Source organism: Dermacentor variabilis, chromosome 9, assembly GCF_050947875.1.
Source record: "Dermacentor variabilis isolate Ectoservices chromosome 9, ASM5094787v1, whole genome shotgun sequence".
Lineage (NCBI taxonomy): Eukaryota > Metazoa > Arthropoda > Arachnida > Ixodida > Ixodidae > Dermacentor > Dermacentor variabilis.
This window is the reverse complement of record NC_134576.1, coordinates 132,347,742-132,364,526: the sequence shown is the minus strand read 5'-3', so window position 1 is coordinate 132,364,526 and position 16,785 is coordinate 132,347,742. Positions and strand designations below refer to the sequence as shown.

General features: G+C 53.1%; 1 protein-coding gene across 1 annotated transcript; it reads left to right on the top strand.

Annotated features, from left to right (window-relative positions):
• Nucleotides 1-3,302: 3,302 nt before the first annotated feature.
• On the top strand, nt 3,303-7,960 carry LOC142557537 (putative phosphorylase b kinase regulatory subunit alpha). Its single transcript, XM_075669454.1, has one exon. The coding sequence runs from the start codon at nt 3,487-3,489 to the stop codon at nt 7,030-7,032; it is 3,546 nt and encodes a 1,181-aa protein (XP_075525569.1). The 5' UTR covers nt 3,303-3,486; the 3' UTR covers nt 7,033-7,960.
• Nucleotides 7,961-16,785: the final 8,825 nt, after the last annotated feature.

Below are 16,785 nucleotides of genomic sequence, written 5' to 3'. Positions count from 1 at the left end.
TACTACTACTATTACTGCCAATACTACTATTACTACTGCCACTACTGCTATTACTACTAATAATAATAACTACTGCTAACTATTACCACTGCTGCTGCTGCTACTACTACTACTACTACTACTACTACTACTACTACTACTACTACTACTACTACTACTACTCGAGCGATGACGAGAGCAATCCGGAATCGAGTTGTTGCTCAATGTGCACAAGCTGCCGCCTCATTGTAGCTCGGTAGCGTTTCAAGAACGCCGTGGCCGGCACTTTATACATAGAAGCACTCGCAGCTGCTACGCGGCTGTGTGCGTGTGCGTGCGTGTGTGAATGCGCCTCCGCGGAGACAGCTGTATACCTTGTTTCATACATCGCGTGCAACGTTGTGGAGGCTAGAGATACTTTCTGCATTGGGCTGCGCTCGCTCCAACAAAACAACTCGGCGTTCTTGCCAGCAGTTAGGCGAAGCTGTCCTTTGTTGTATGCTTAAAGGGCAACTCCGGCGATTTTTCGAGGTCGACGGATCTGAAATGAAAATTTCCGAGTACGTTTTCCTGCACCTCCCGCAATTTCTCGAAAAACATCTGGTTCGAGAGTGGCGAAGGTTTTCTGTACAAATGAATTTCGCTCAGAATCCCTCTTACCACCCATCTTGCCTGCTCCTCAGCTACTGGCCACATTGCGTTATGACGTGATACGCGGAGCCTGCTGGGAATGAATGGCAGACGACAGGACCGAGGAGTGAGCTACATAGTGATAGTGAGCAATATCTATAGGTGTTTTGGCGCGAAAATTTGCTGTCGCGAAAGGTTTCGTTCTGCGCGGACGGGCAAGAAGAGATGGGAGGCAAGTGGCGTTGCGTCGTTGGCTGCACGAACTTCAGCCCTCGCCATACGCACGCGCAGTTTGAGCCGATGCCAATCGCGTTCGACGTTGGGCCTGTCACAGTCGCCGGGGTGGTGCACGTCTGCTGCTGGCGGACCTGGGCGACTGACTGGAGCCTAATTAAGCCATTAGAATTAGGAAAACTGATTCTGTAGTTCAGTTTTGACCGTAAAGACTTCAAATAATTAACCATTCCTCATTTTGTACATTGCACACGCGAAAAGGTACAAGCGATAGCTCGGCGCGCTATCAACATCGGTGTGTATACGTTGCCGTTCTCTAAGGTGGCCAGTCGCGCTGGCCAGAACTTCCCTAAATTAAATGTGACTACGTACATGGGTGTATGTTTACGTATTGCTACAGGTTGACTCATTATTTGGCTTGCGAAGTGCACTGCTTGCCTCGTATCCCAAACTGGCAGCAAGCCGAGGCCCGTTCCATACAGCAGCGTATAAACAACCGCTTCGTTCAGCGGCCAACGTTGCCAATACTGGCATATTGGCGTTGCCGCGAGAAAACTACGCGTTCCCTAATTGAGTTATCATACGCGCAACGTACTAATCTATGTCTTCTTTACGGAACACATTAATTGTTTACATCAAGGGAATACGAAGAATGATAAGCAGGCCGCATAACAACGCTCCCGTTACGATACGGTCTCCCGCTTTCTGTTTTCGAAGGCATGTGGTCGCTCATATAAGCGTGACTGAGGGTGATGCAACGGTGCTTAAATCTGCTTGTTTTCATGTGTTCTTACATTAATTCATGCCCCCGATGAGCGACTAGCATTATATCTCAAGAGAATTCGACGAGCGGTCGCTGTACCTACCGATGTAAACAAGTACACCGCGGTCGGTGCTTAGGACTGTCAACGGTGTTCTTGCGGGATATAGAGATGCGGAAAGTCGTGCTCCACATCTTACAGTGAGCATGCGAAGCGCTTCCCTGAGAAGGGGCGAAACACCTAAATGATCAAGCAGCGCGTATAAAATCAGTGGTTAGTGGTACCCTTGGTCTTCATGTTGCAGCACGATACGTAGCGCAAGGGTGCTGGATATCGTGGTGGCGGATCGAATCTGAACGGCGATTCGTGGCTGTTGGATTCGTCAGAATCGTAACTGTCAATATCTGACAGATCGGAAGAGCTGGTGCAGCTGACATTGTCACCCGAAGGACCGGCGCGGTCACGAATCAGCTGAGCATCTGCTCTTTGCTGCCAGCGGGAGAGACCGGCATGCCTTGCGCGCCTTTCCCGGTGGGGACATCCGTGACGTCACACGAAGAGGTTGGCTCGGCTGCTTCATCAGGTTTTCATCAGGCTTCATCAGGGTTTCGTTGTTGCGTTTTTTTTTGCCTATTTAAAATTATCTTCCCATTTGCGTAGCAATTCTACTATCAGACGCGTGACAGGGGTAGCTCGGGAACCAAAGTATTGTATTACCTTAACATGACCAAAAAATCGCCGGAGTTGCACTTTAAAATCGGCTGCGACTGAGATTGCAATGCTGGCAATGAGTTTTTTGTAGCAATACGTCAGTGCGTTCCCAGGGCATCTAGAACACAACTATAGCTTCCTGTGACCCTTTTCTTTGCGGAAATGTTCCGCGAAAATTTTTTTAATTCGAGAGATGATTAGTTGACTTTGCTGCTGAGAGATTTTCTACGCATTACGCTCATCGAATATGCGCTAGGTTATAGAAAGCAGCTCGATAAATAAATAATATTCCGTCGTATTCAGTTTCGTTTGGTCGAGGTTTGACTGTATAAAAAAGTAAAGCGCTGGCGTAACTAAGCCGAAAGTTTGCCTTCCAGCTGCATTGCGCAACGCGACAAAGTACATAGGTTTCTAAAAGAAACCTTAGCATTTGTGAAAAAAAAAATAAATAGAAGGACATATCGTTCGGTGGAAAACTGATTTTCTTTTCGGTATACTGAAATCCATTTTTCTTGGGAAAGGAGTGAATGGGAAAGAATTTATCGCGAGGAATGCATTAGTGTACACATAGAAGGAACACCTAGAAGAAGCCGAATCACAATCAGCCATGTGACTTTACCTTTGGCTCATGTATTCAAGAGAAAATAAAAAGAAAAGCAAAATGCCCTCGCATGCTCCTAAAAACAAGCACTGTGTTGTCTTCACGCTTTGCTGTAGCCGCCGAGCAACGCTTCGAAAGCTGAACGATTTTCAGATATGACCGTTCGCATCGCATCTTTATTTCCTCTTCTCTTGCGGTTTCAGCAAGTTCGTGATCACCACCTCAGTTGGAATTATGTGTCACATAGTACATATAGAATCGACGAATGCGCATTTCTCTCCATGCCTTTATCATGACTTTCATCAGTTGTCAACTGAATTTTGATTACTGCCGTTTCAGCGTGACGTCGACTTCGTCTGCATGTAGCCAAAGGATGAGCATGCTCAAGAAGAGACGAAGATCGCAAGCACGCACCTCGCGCATTCTGCCCGCGCCTCCGCGAGCAGTGCGTGAAAAAGGCAGGCCCTCGGTCGCTCAAGCCTTGCGCTCCCGACGTGCGCAGCGCTTACGCCTTCTCTCGCCCCAGCCTCGAATACCTGCCTGGTCCGACAGCCGATCATCCCCGCCGCCATGCACCGACGCGAGCGCTTCAGGGGCAGACGGCTCGACTACTACCACAACCTCTTGTACCGCACCGTGATCGCGCACCAGGACCCCGTGACCGGGCTGATACCCGGCCACAAGTTCTCCGACCACCACGCCTGGGTGCGCGACAACGTCTACTGCGTGCTCGCCATGTGGGCCCTGTCCATGGCGTACAAGAAGCACGCCGAACTCGACGACGACCGGGCCACAGCCTACGAGTTGGAGCACCGCTCGATCAAGCTCATGCGAGGTCTGCTCGTCGCCATGATGAACCAGAAGGACAAGATCGAGCGCTTCAAGGAGACGCAGAGCGCGAGCGACTGCCTGCACGCCAAGTACGACGCAGCCACGGGTGGCACTTGCGTCGGCGACCAGGACTGGGGCCACTTGCAGATCGACGCCACGTCGCTCTTTCTGCTCGTTCTCGCCCAGCTCACCGCCGCGGGGCAGCAGATCATCTACAACCTGGACGAAGTGGCTTTCGTCCAGAATTTGGTCTTCTACATCGAGAACGCGTACTGCGTACCGGACTACGGCGTCTGGGAACGTGGCGACAAGACCAACCAGGGAATCCGGGAACTGAACGCAAGTTCGGTGGGCGCCGCCAAGGCGGCGCTGGAGGCCATGAGCGAGCTGGACCTGTTCGGCTGCCGGGGCGGGCCGGCCTCTGTGATCCACGTTCTCTCGGACGAGACGCAGAAGTGCGACGCCGTGCTCCATTCCATGCTTCCGCGAGAGTCCAACTCCAAGGAGGTGGACGCGGCTCTTCTCATGGTGGTGGGCTTCCCCGCGTTCGCCGTGGACGACCCAGATCTCATACACAGGACCCGAGCGACCGTCGCGGACAAGTTGCAGGGACAGTACGGCTGCAAGCGTTTCCTCCGGGACGGCTACAAGACCCCGCGCGAGGACTGTCGGAGGCTGTACTACGAGCCGTGGGAGCTGCAGATGTTCGACAACATCGAGTGCGAGTGGCCGCTCTTTTTCTGTTACTTCATCATCGATGCCTGCTTCCGCGAGGACAGAAACACCGTCGACGAGTACTCTGAACTTCTCGACCGAGTACTGATCAAGACCGACGACGGCCTCAGGCTAGTTCCCGAGATGTACGCAGTTCCTGAAGATGCGGTCACCCGGGAGTACAACAATCCCCACACTCAGGCCAGGATACCCGTCGGAGAGATTCCTTTCATGTGGGCCCAGTCGCTTTATGTTGTGGCAAAGCTGCTGGAAGAAAGCTTTCTGGCACCCGGAGAGCTCGACCCGCTTAACCGTCGCTTCAAGTCGTTGCGGAGGCCCGAGCTGGTCGTCCAGTTGGTTTTGTTGGCCGAGAACGACGACGTGAAGGAGAAAATTGCTAGCATCTATCCGAACATCCAGACGGTGGACGAAGCCTACCCCTTCGAGATACACCCGGCTCGTGTTCTTGGCGAACTGTACTCGTACCTTGGACAGAACCGCAAGATGAACTTCTCCGGGCGCCTGTCCAAGGACGTCGGACTGGTGGCCACCAGCAAGATATACCAGCTGCAGGACCGCACGTGCGTCTTCATGCCGCAGAACCTGGACATTAAAGAATTCCATCTGGTCAACGACGTGGACCTGTTCGCCAGCACGCTTCGATCGGACGTGGCTATGCTGCGCGCCGACTGGAACGTGCCCGGACGACCCACCATGGTGGTGACCCTCGGTTCGCGGCAGCTCATCGAAGGCAAGGTTCCCGTCAGCCTGCGCCAGACGATAAAGAAGCTGGTTGGCGGCTACGTGCACGGCACGCGCGTCTGCGTGAGCCCCATTGGCGAGTTCGTCAGCACGTCGTGCGTGGCCAGCTTGGATTTCCTCGCCAGTTACGAGGACGGCGAGCCGGACACTGTGCCCACGCCGATCCGCGACTACCTGGACAGGGAGACGACGCGCTTCGCGGTCACGAGCAGCCCCGACAAGTCGTCGCTCTTGGGGCAGGCAACGTCGACGCTACCGCACGGCGGCGCCTCTGCCGGCACTCCTGGCGGTGGTCGACGCAAGTCGCTCGCCTCGGGTCTCATCCGGCGGTCGCGATCGCTGACGGGCCAGGAGACATCCAGCGGCGAACTCACGTTCGCGATGGCTCAGAGCGAGCTGCCCTCTCAGTCGAATTCGCTGATGATTTCACGCCGGTCTTCGTACGACGACGCCCCTGTGCCGTACCATGCCGTCTCCGAGCTCCGACTCGAACAGGTCGCCGACTGCGAGCTGCTGACCACCCTCCAGGAGACAGACTCGATGGAGGAGCAGGGCGACATCCTCCACTACCTGTCCATGCACAAGGGCTTCCACTGGGACACCGGTCTGGGGCACCCCAACTCTGTGGTCACCGTGTGGCAGCTCTTCCAGGACTTCTACGAGCGCGCTTGCCTGGAGCATCGCTGGGGCCTGGTGCGCCACTTCGCGGGCGCCCTCGGCAAGCGAGTCGAGGACCTCGCCAAGTCCGTGACCGACCTGCTGGTGCGACAGAAGCAGGTGACGGTGGGCATGCCGCCTCACAACGAGGAGGTCATCACGCGGCCGCTATCCAACAAGGAGCTGCGCGCCATCATCAACGAAGCGCACAGGGGAGACCAGAGCATGGCTATGCTCACGCAGGAGCTGCTCGCCTACCTGGCCATGTTCATCCAGACGGACCCGCACCTGTTCCACGAGATGGTGCGCCTGCGCGTGGGCCTCATCATCCAGCTGATGGCGTCCGAACTGGCGCGCACCGCGGGGAACAAGGATGCGGACACCGCCGAACTGCTGCTCAACTTGAGCCCCTACGAGACGCAGACCCTGCTGCTGGCCATCCTGAGTGGCCGCGAGCTCACGGGCTGTCGGACCATCTCGGCGCCAGACTCGGCCCCCGCCAGCTTCAAGCACTCCGCCAGCTTCAAGCACTCCGCCGTGCAGACGTTCGTGCACGGACCCGAGATCGTCGAGGGCGATTTGGAAGCGCCGGCCGATCACCCGCACGGCCAGTGGCTGCGCAGGAGGCGGCTGGACGGCGCGCTCAACCGCGTGCCAGTGGGTTTCTACTCGCGCGTATGGGCCATCCTCGAGCGCTGTCCCGGCGTCTGGATCCGGGGCCAGTGCTTGCCGTGGGCGCTCACCAGGGAGATGACTCCGGGCGAGTTCAAGTTCGCGCTTCGGGTCGAGGAGGCGCTCAACAGGATTCCGGAGCCCGAGTACCGTCAGCTCCTGGTCGAGACGCTCATGGTGTTAAGCCTCGCCGTCGAGAACGAGACCGTGGAGAAGTTCCGCGAGCCCCTGGACATCGAGGGGATCGTGCAGAGAGCCCACGGGCTGTTTCTCGAGGACCAGCGGCAGTGCAAGGGGGACTCGACGCTCTGCTGCTGCGTGTGCCCGCCCGCGGTTCCCTGTCGGGCCACCGTGGGGATCTGCGAGCGCTTCTACGACTCTGCACCAAGCGGTTGCTACGGCACCATGACCTACTTGGTGCGAGCCGTGGCGTACATGTTGCACGACCTGACCACCCTGACGGACTGCACCGTGTCCTAGCCGCGCCTCCTGTTGCTGGCGCACTACCCACCTTCCTTCTTTTTTTTTTGCGAAGTACGATGAAGGTTTATATTGAGAAGACCCTTACAAAGGGCTTCACTATACCTCTTGTTCGACAGAACCGGCAACGACGCTCCTCCACGGTTTGCCTTTGATCCGTCCACCACCACAATGACCCAGGAGGTACACGAATGCGCCAGTGTAGAGAAGCGATAGCCGGCACTTCGATTTGTGTAATGTGGTTACTACGGATTTCTCGCGCGAATGCAGTGTTATTGCACCTCGGGATTTTACTTCCATTGCGCACGCTAATTGATTGGGTAAAAAAATTAACGCGACGCGCCTTACGTGTGCACCAACACGTCAGTGTATTGCGCTCAACTACATATGACCATCGCTACAAGTCACCAATTGTAATGGCGACCCGCAAGAACGTGCGTCGTGCGTATAGGCACAGAACTGACCCATCATTCCTGGTGGACATTGGGAGCTTTGGGTCGGCTAGCTAGAGCCATCCATTCTGCGGGTCGCGAAATTAGTTTCGTCGTTAGCTCCGTATCGATCCAAGAGCCTAAAACCAATTAACGGAGACTGTATAGTCGGATTAACGCTATGTGAAGATACGGGTGATGACGGCCGACTTGTATTTTCCGCGTTCACGAAAGGCGGCGCCGGATTTGCATGTATGTAAATGGGGACACTCTTGCATTATACGCTCGCGCGATTACGCGCGCAAATGCCGATCAGGCTTTAAGCGTGACTTCGCTGAAGACGAATCATTCAACAGCTGCAAATGCGAAAGTTATACGCATGCTTGCGATTAAACTTTACGTACTTGGTGTAAGAGTTAACTAACGAATTCAGTTCAATGAGGTGTACTGAAATCATTGTGTATACCACAAATTAAAAGCGCTTTATGATCTGAACCTTATTTATTTGCCGCCACCGAGTTAATTGCAGGATTTACTTTCACCCAGTATGGTCTTATTCGTTGATGTATTTACCACTTCACTACTAATTGCTTGCTCTGTAAGCGTTAAGTAGCGAATTGAGTCTGCATTGCAGAGGGCGGCAGATGGTGACGAACGAACTTGTCAGTGCCAGTAGTGGTCAGTCTGTATACGTGGATCAAAGATTAAAAAAAAAATCGTGAGCCATTCCACTCGGTGAAGGTGGTTGATCAGCGAAGCAGTTTAGCACACGACACAGAGGTGATGCAGAATTTTGAACAAAGGTACAAACACATTTATTGTCCTGATCGGTGGCCATCGTGACTATAGGTGCGCGCGGACATTCTCGTGTCGCATGCCTACCCAACGAGAAATTTGTCCGTCACGAGAAGACGATGAATGACTCATACCCCCGTAAGCAAGAAAGCAAGCAAATAAGCAAGAAAAAAAAACTATCTGAGGGAATACTGATCTTGAACATGGTGCCTATTGATAACTAATCTACTGAAAATGCATATCCAATTGATGAGACGTATAAGCCTTTGTATAGAATGAAGCCATTTCGCATCAAATTCGGGAGCCCACTTTCGGCACATGCATGTTCGTTGACGGACACGAAAAATTCACGGAACCGTAGCCATAAACAGCTTGGCTGTAGAAGCTGACTCGCCATCCCGGCCCTGTGAAAGTCGATGTCCAGCGAAGCTGCTGCAACGCCACCACTACAACTGCTGAGGGGGGGGTATTGCAATGCTTGACTGATCGTACGGATGCTTGTCTTGAACTTGTTCTTTACTGAAACGTATGCTGTTCTGTACGTTGTATGCGCGATTCCAACGAATGTATGCACTGTTCACTTTGCTTAGTGCTCGTAGCCTCTGCATTACGACGGGGATCAGCCATTGCATTTCTCCTGGATTAGGGGCGTATGAGCCATTGCTCATGTTGATACTTTTTCCTCGCGGACGAACACGTACGAAAAAATTTGGAGGACGCTTAATTTTCGCCTTCGAGAGTGGAACGCGATAGCATTCAAAAAAGATCCCCGACTGCTCCTTACGCTTTCCGGCAACTGCAGCTTATGTAACTAATGTCTACCGGGAAACGCTGGCGGCGAAGGCTGTGCACGAAGGCGAGCTTTCTGGTAGAAACGCGGCCTCTTGCGTGGGCCGATTTCGGAGGCAGTGCATGCAGCCCCGCAAAAAAAAAATTGCAGCATTTTCAGGTTTCTGTTACCGCTTCGCGCTTTTAACATTTGAGCCCGAGAAGATTTAACATGAAAGGCATGCGCTGTCGGTGTTTTATTTAGTGACCTTAGTTTGTGGGCCGCCATTCTCAAACTTGCGAGGAATAATTTTGTCAAGAATGTAAGAAAAGGTTTAAGCAACTTTAGGGATAGAATGGTATGGCAATGTAACCCGCATATACCTCATGTGATGTAGCAAGGCGCGGCATATACATATGCCTAAACATATACGGAAAATTTCGGCCACGGGCAACTCCGCCGACGCCGACAGCGGATTTTCCGTGACATGGTGCTCTTAGCGCTGTAGCGTTAAAATGCCGACCACGGAGAGGCTATGACACCTTTGCTGTAAATTTTCTTTTTTTTTGTATTCCTGCGATTTACAACAATAAATGTGCAGTGGCTGGCTAGCACGGCGACCTATACAGATACAGGTGCTATGAGCAGTTACCGGTTGTACACCCGTGAACAAAATTATACAGACCAGGGATTGCGTGATAAAACTCATTTTCCCCTCTGTCTGTGAATGCAGCTTGTAATTAAAGACCGCAGTCCAAACTTGGCGTTACGAATTTTCCAGTGCGCTCATCAGTTTCCGTTTGTACGTGTTAATTACGAAGAAATTCTGTTTTTTTTACGGGACTCTACATACACTACATACGTACATACGTATGTAGTGTATCTGGTCTATGTACTGGGATCTACATAGACCCTGTCCCTAGAAACATGCACCCTGAATATAACAGGGCCCGGGGCCAAGCTCGGGGCAGAGCTATCACAAAAGCCCTTGCTCACGTACCTGGCGTCACATTTGTTGATGCAGCCCAATATTCCCATGGCATACGATTTGCGGCCGTTGCCACACGCGATGGAGTCCTACACCACGCCTCCAGCGTCACTACCCCCACTGCTGAGACGGCTGAAGAAGTGGCCATCACCCTGGCCACTCTAGATCCCACCTGTCACACCATAGTGTGTGACTCTCGCTCAGCCGTCACTAACTTCAGCAAAGGCCGTATTTCTCCCCAAGCTCTTCGCATCCTCCGCCAGGCACCACACTCTAAAGACAGCGTAATCTCCCTAACATGGATCCCGGCCCATGCGGGCCCTGTCCACCCACACCTCACCAATCTCAACGAGGTCACCCACTCCAATGCGCGAGGCCTAGTCAACCGCGCCGGAGTCACTGGAGATGAGTTGGACACCAGGGACGATCTGACAACTTATAACGATTTCGTTAAGGCCTTTTACCTCAGTCGCCGAACCTTCCCTCCGCCTCACCCAAAGTTCAGCCGGGCGCAGGCTACCACCCTGCGTCTACTACAAACAAACACGTACCCTTCACCCGCCCGCCTCCACCTTATATTTCCAGACGTCTACACTACCCCCAACTGCCGGTGCTGTGGAATTCACCCGGCTACGCTTCCGCATATGCTATGGGAGTGCCCAGCACAGTACACACAGACTAACACCACGACTCTCTCGTCGAGGTTGCATGAGGCTCTGCGGAGCTCCGCCCTCGACGACCAAACCTGGGCGACCCAGCACGCCCGCGATGCGGCGGCGAGGCAAGCCCTCGACGTCCCTTCGTGGGAGGCTTAGGCCCGGCCATCATAAAGTGCTGGTTCTACAATAAATGTTTATTCCTCCTCCTCCTACGGGACTCTGTGGTCCGTAGAATTTTGCTCACGGGCGTACAGCAGAAGTAAATACCACGATAAAAATTAAACCGCCTTTATGTTTATGACAACGCAACAGGAGGCAGAAAAAGAAGAACGCGCAATCGAGCTGTCAGGTATTTTAAATAGGAAACCTCGTTCTTTGTTATTCAGCGGGACAAGAAAAGAAAAAGGGAGGACATTTAGCCCTCCTGCGACTGGATCAAGTCGGGGCTGGGGAGCTTTTCTTACTCAAAAGTCCCGCTGAATTCGGGAGGCTTGACAACCCTATACCCCCAGCTGCACGTTGCCGTGGGGTTCCTATTCGATTCTCAATGGGCGAATATTTGCTTTTCTCCGCCGCATGACCAGAGTAATAATGCTGGGGGTGTGGGCGTGGTCTGACGAGAACGACGACGACGTTTCTCGAGGCAGGCAGGATCCGCAACGTTATTCTCTCTGTGTCACAAAAGACGCTAGCGGGCATATTCCTTTCCTCCATGGCCCCGGCCCAAATCGACGCTCGAAGAACGCCTAGCTATGCGCGCCAAGGAGAGGCGAAACAACAACGTCACTCGAGTGCGGGGAGGTCGGTCTCGTGGGGGTTTCCCTCCTCGAGGAAGCGCAGCAGGCAGGCGCTGGCGACAGCATGTTTATACTTAGAAGATGACGAGGGGGTGAAATGGGAGCCCCTGACTGAAAACCGCGCGCCGCGGTTTGCAAGCGCAGCCGCGGTTTCACTCCCTGGCGCACCGTTTTGTGTGTTTTGTGGATTCCGAGCTGTCAGCCCCGATCGCGAGCGCAGTCAGCCACGCCATCACTACAGTGTCGGTGTTTGCGAACCGAAATGGGAGTGTATTCCCCCGAGACCACTGGACCCAGTGAACGTAATAGATCTTCACGTGAGCTTTCTTTTAAGCACGAAAAAAATAAAGAGAGCGGAGTTAGCTGAATATCGATCATCTGTCCTCCCTCTTCCCTGTCAAAGTTTGTGCACGTTCCCACTTCCCAAATATGCACTAACTCGCCAAAGCAAATTGCTACGTAAACGGTAACGCGTCGCAAACAATTGAAAGGGTCGTTCTAAAACGTGCCCTACAAACTACGTAATATTACCATCGTGACCATAAAATCAATAAATAAAAAAGACTGTTAATTAATCCATGCTCAATCAGAACACAAAAGATGCGTACCGGAGGCTTATCCAGGAGATTGCGTAAGTTCTGACCGTCATCACAAGGTATTTTCCCGTCGATCAAAGTCAGATAATTCGAACTGATTTTACACTTACCCACGATATCACATTAGCAGAGCTCAGGCTTCATCACAACTGCGATAACGTCTCACGCACGCGCGCGAAATCGATTGGATCTGCTCGGTATGCTGTGCCGAAACTGCAGAGTGCGAGCAGGCCTTGCGCATATTGTCCTGTTGACATTATGCGCAAGATGCACGCGTGACACAGCACAAACGTCGGTGTAGCTCAATCTGCCATAGAAACTGCAAACGAGTCGGTGAAATCGTGGTGCAGTGACGTCACGAGGACGAAGACGATGTTCGTGTGCTTGTCGAGGTAACGAAACTGAGGAGAGAGAGAGAAACTTCATAGAACAGAGCATGTGAGCCTAGCTAGCTCTGCAGTGGGTGGTCCCCTCAGTCCAGGAGTCCAGCGGCCTTGGTTGCCCTACGCGCTCGGTTGACCCGGTTGAGCTGGTCCGTCGAGTCTGAGCTGGACAGCGCTGCCTCTCATTGCCGTGCGGTGGGGTGCGTCATGGGTGCGAGCTGTGGGGGGCTTGTGCAAGCCCACACCATGCGCTGCGCATTGCTCACAGTGTGGGCCATGCACCCTGCGCTGTATTCCTATAAATGCCCACACAAGTGAGGAGAGATGCATGCAGAGCCGAAGTACAACGCAGAAAGACGTGGCGTGAGGGTGACTATTATTATACGTCTTTTTCAGTCCCGAGCCTGTGGCCTAAAGGGAGCTGGTGCGCACGCACGTGCTTAGTAGGCGTCGCGAAGAACGTGCCAGTCACCTCAAAGGGATATATGGCGTCGACAGGAGAGCGAAGTGTGCGTGCGATTGGGGCCCAATCGACAAAGAACAAGAAAATTGTGCTTCAACTGTTCGCGTTCTTGCTCCGGGAGACCGAGGTTCGATACGGCCTTCCGTTATGATTATCTTTTGTTATTGAATGCGTGGGAGCTATTTGGTTAGGCATGCAGCAGCCACAGTGAGCAAACGCTGGGCTATATATATATATATATATATATATATATATATATATATATATATATATATATATATATATCGAAAAGAGGACAAAAGGAAATGCCTTTCCCATTGCTTTGTCAGATGGAAGAGAGGGCAGCTCAAAAAGTGCTGTCCCCTACTGACAGAACGGGGCAACGGTTCTGCCGCTCTCCTCGCGTATTCTATGACGCGACCCTTCGGCGCCGTTCAAAAATACACTTCATAAAGAACGGGCAGCGCCCCCGCGAACGGCGACCTGTTTCGCCTGCCCGGCCTTGCCAGCATCGCGAGCGCGGAGAAGGAACAAAAGACAAAAAAGAAAGAAATTGGAACAGAAAGCGGAAGGAAGGCGCTCAATGTTGCAGCGCAGGATGCACGCCAGACGACAGCCCAGCACCTTTGGAGCAGGGAAAAAAAAAACAATTTTACGCACTTCTTTCCGCTATAGCAGACGGCACGCAATCGACGATATGTGTGTGTGTGTGTGTTTGTGTTTGTGTGTGTGTTTGTTTGTTTGTTCGGGTGAGAGGAAGGAGACGAGTAGCGTGGTGAGATGCACTTGTAGATATATAACGGATCCATGGGGCCGATCGAGTTGTTGAGTGTAGCGGCGCATCTGTCTTTGTTTTGTTGACGCGTTATGGCGGCAGGCGTTGCCGTTATCGCTGCTCGATCCTGCCGGCGAGAAAGCTCTGCGCCCCTTCCACTTGCAACGCGCCTCTGCCTCGAGAAATATGCGCGCCCTTGTGAAAAGCTGAGGGCTGCAGCGCCAGCCGATACACGAGGTTCGCACGGATGTCTTTACGAGATATGGAAGGTCACGTGATCGGCGTTCGTCGTCGTAGCATTTGTTATTCAGTTTTAAAACTGAAAATGGCGAGACTATACACGCAACATACGGGGCGTGCTAAATTATAGTGAAGCGTCGCAGACGGTGTGCCTGAAATTTGTTTTTGTTTTTTTTTTTGTTATTTTCGCTTGGGTTGCCACGCGGCATACCGTCTTTGAACTTTTTGAAGTTTGCTAAAGCGCACATCTGCACTGCGGGCCATTATTCGTTGATTTATTAGTTTACTTGTGCATTCGTCTGCTTATTTACATACGCCGCAGTCGTATGTTAGGGCGAGGAGTGGGAGAAAGTATATGTAACAAATGTATAGAAAGGCCTGCAAATAATAATATTTGGGGTTTTACGTGCCAAAACCACTTTCTGATTATGAGGCACGCCGTAGTGGAGGACTCCGGAAATTTTGACCACCTGGGGTTCTTTAACGTGCACCTAAATCTAAGCACACGGGTGTTTTCGCATTTCGCCCCCATCGAAATGCGGCCGCCGTGGCCGGGATTCGATCCCGCGACCTCGTGCTCAGCAGCCCAACACCATAGCCACTGAGCAACCACGGCGGGTAGAAAGGCCTGCAAATGTATATAAGGATACAAACGCTCTCAATGATAGATGCAAATTGACATAGGCAAGTGAACACGAGCAAAGAAGAAAAGAAAATACGCTGACGATTGATACTCCCTTGTACGAAATTTGAACGCAGCTCTATACGTCCTTTCGTTTCGCGATATATTGGATGGCGCGGACAACCTGTCTCGTGCGGCACGTTCCAAATGGAGCGAAGTGTGGCGCCACTGCTTCGGTAATCTGGTTATCGCGAGAGCCAGCGCGTGGGCGCGATTCAAAGCAGCCGCCGCACACAGACCACCGCTCACACAGCGCTTTGCCTTCGCGCGTGGTAGTAGCGGTGGTGGCGCCGTCATCGGTGAACAGACTACGGCGCGCTACTCTGGCGCGGTCTCGTGGCCATTGTGCCGCAACATCCTCCTCCGCTTGCCTCCTCGCGTGTTTGATGATTGTGATTGTAAGAAAGGGAAAAGACGCTACATTTCTGCAGCCCATTAGGGAGCACGGCGCAGCGTCGTAGGGGAGGGAAGAGGGGGAGTTCGCTTTCATCTTTCGCTGTGCTCGTTCGCTCGGTTACAGCAGCAACACGATGACGACAACGTTGAAGACGATTGTGTGGCGGCGACGACATGACATGCTCGCCGGCCGTTCGACGCGGGCTTACACATGACAACTGTTGGTTGCTGCATACACGTAGTAGTGGACGAGCGCAAACGAGAGCAACGCGGATTGTGACGGCGTCGGCGACTATACGCGTTACGCAATCGTACGTACCTATATGTGACGGGGCGTACGCACGTTAAAGTGACGAGGCCGTTTGTACTGCGGCGAAGAAATGGCCGAGGGAGGAGGAATAAACTTTTATTCTAGAACCAGCACTTTATGATGGCCGGGCCTAAGCCTCCCACGAAGGGACGTCGAGGGCTTGCCTCGCCGCCGCATCGCGGGCGTGCTGGGTCGCCCAGGTTTGGTCGTCGAGGGCGGAGCTCCGCAGAGCCTCATGCAACCTCGACGAGAGAGTCGTGGTGTTAGTCTGGGTGTACTGTGCTGGGCACTCCCATAGCATATGCGGAAGCGTAGCCGGGTGAATTCCACAGCACCGGCAGTTGGGGGTAGTGTAGACGTCCGGAAATATAAGGTGGAGGCGGGCGGGTGAAGGGTACGTGTTTGTTTGTAGTAGAAGCAGGGTGGTAGCCTGCGCCCGGCTGAACTTTGGGTGAGGCGGGGGGAAGATTCGGCGACTGAGGTGAAATGCCTTAACGAGATCGTTATAAGGTGTCAGACTTTCCCTGGTGTCCAACTCATCTCCAGTGACTCCGGCGCGGTTGACTAGACCTCGCGCAATGGAGTGGGTGACCTCGTTGAGATTGGGGAGGTGTGGGTGGACAGGGCCCGCATGGGCCGGGATCCATGTTAGGGAGATTATGCTGTCTTTAGAGTGTGGTGCCTGGCAGAGGATGCGAAGAGCTTGGGGAGAAATACGGCCTTTGCTGAAGTTAGTAACGGCTGAGCGAGAGTCACACACTATGGTGTGACAGGTGGGATCTAAAGTGGCCAGGGCGATGGCCACTTCTTCAGCCGTCTCGGAAGTGGGGGTAGTGACGCTGCAGGCGTGGCGTAGGGCTCCATCGCGTGTGGCGACGGCCACAAATCGTGTGCCATGGGAGTATTGGGCTGCATCAACAAATGTGACGCCAGGTACGTGGGCAAGGGCTTTTATGATAGCTCCGGCCCGAGCTTGGCGCCGGGCCCTGTTCTATTCAGGGTGCATATTTCTAGGGATAGGGTCTATGTAGATCCAGCTACGTATGTCGGTCGGGATCGGTTGTTTGGGGCCCTGTTGCTGATGGTAGGTGAAGCCAAGCGTGGACAGAATAAAGCGCCCCGTTTCAGTAAGGGTGAGCCGTTCAAGCTGGGAGCGTTGTTGGGCTTCAATGAGTTCGGTAAGGTTGTTGTGAACTCCCAGTTGGTTGAAGAGTTCAGTGCTGGTGCAATGCGGGAGCCCAAGTGCTTGCTTGTAGACCCCTCGTATGAGGGTGTCAAGCTTGTTTTGCTCAGCCCGGTACCAGTTGAGGTACGCAGCAACGTACGTAATGTGGCATATGACAAAGGATTGGACGAGTCGGAGAAGGCTTTCTTCTTTGAGTCCTCCTCGACGGTTAGATATACGTTTAAGAAGTCGTAGGGTGTTTTGCGATTGGGCACAGATCTTGTTGAGAGCCAAGGCGTTGGAG

Coding starts and splice junctions, on each gene's coding strand:
- LOC142557537 (XM_075669454.1), top strand. CDS start 3,487: ATGCACCGACGCGAGCGCTTCAGGGGCAGACGGCTCGACTACTACCAC.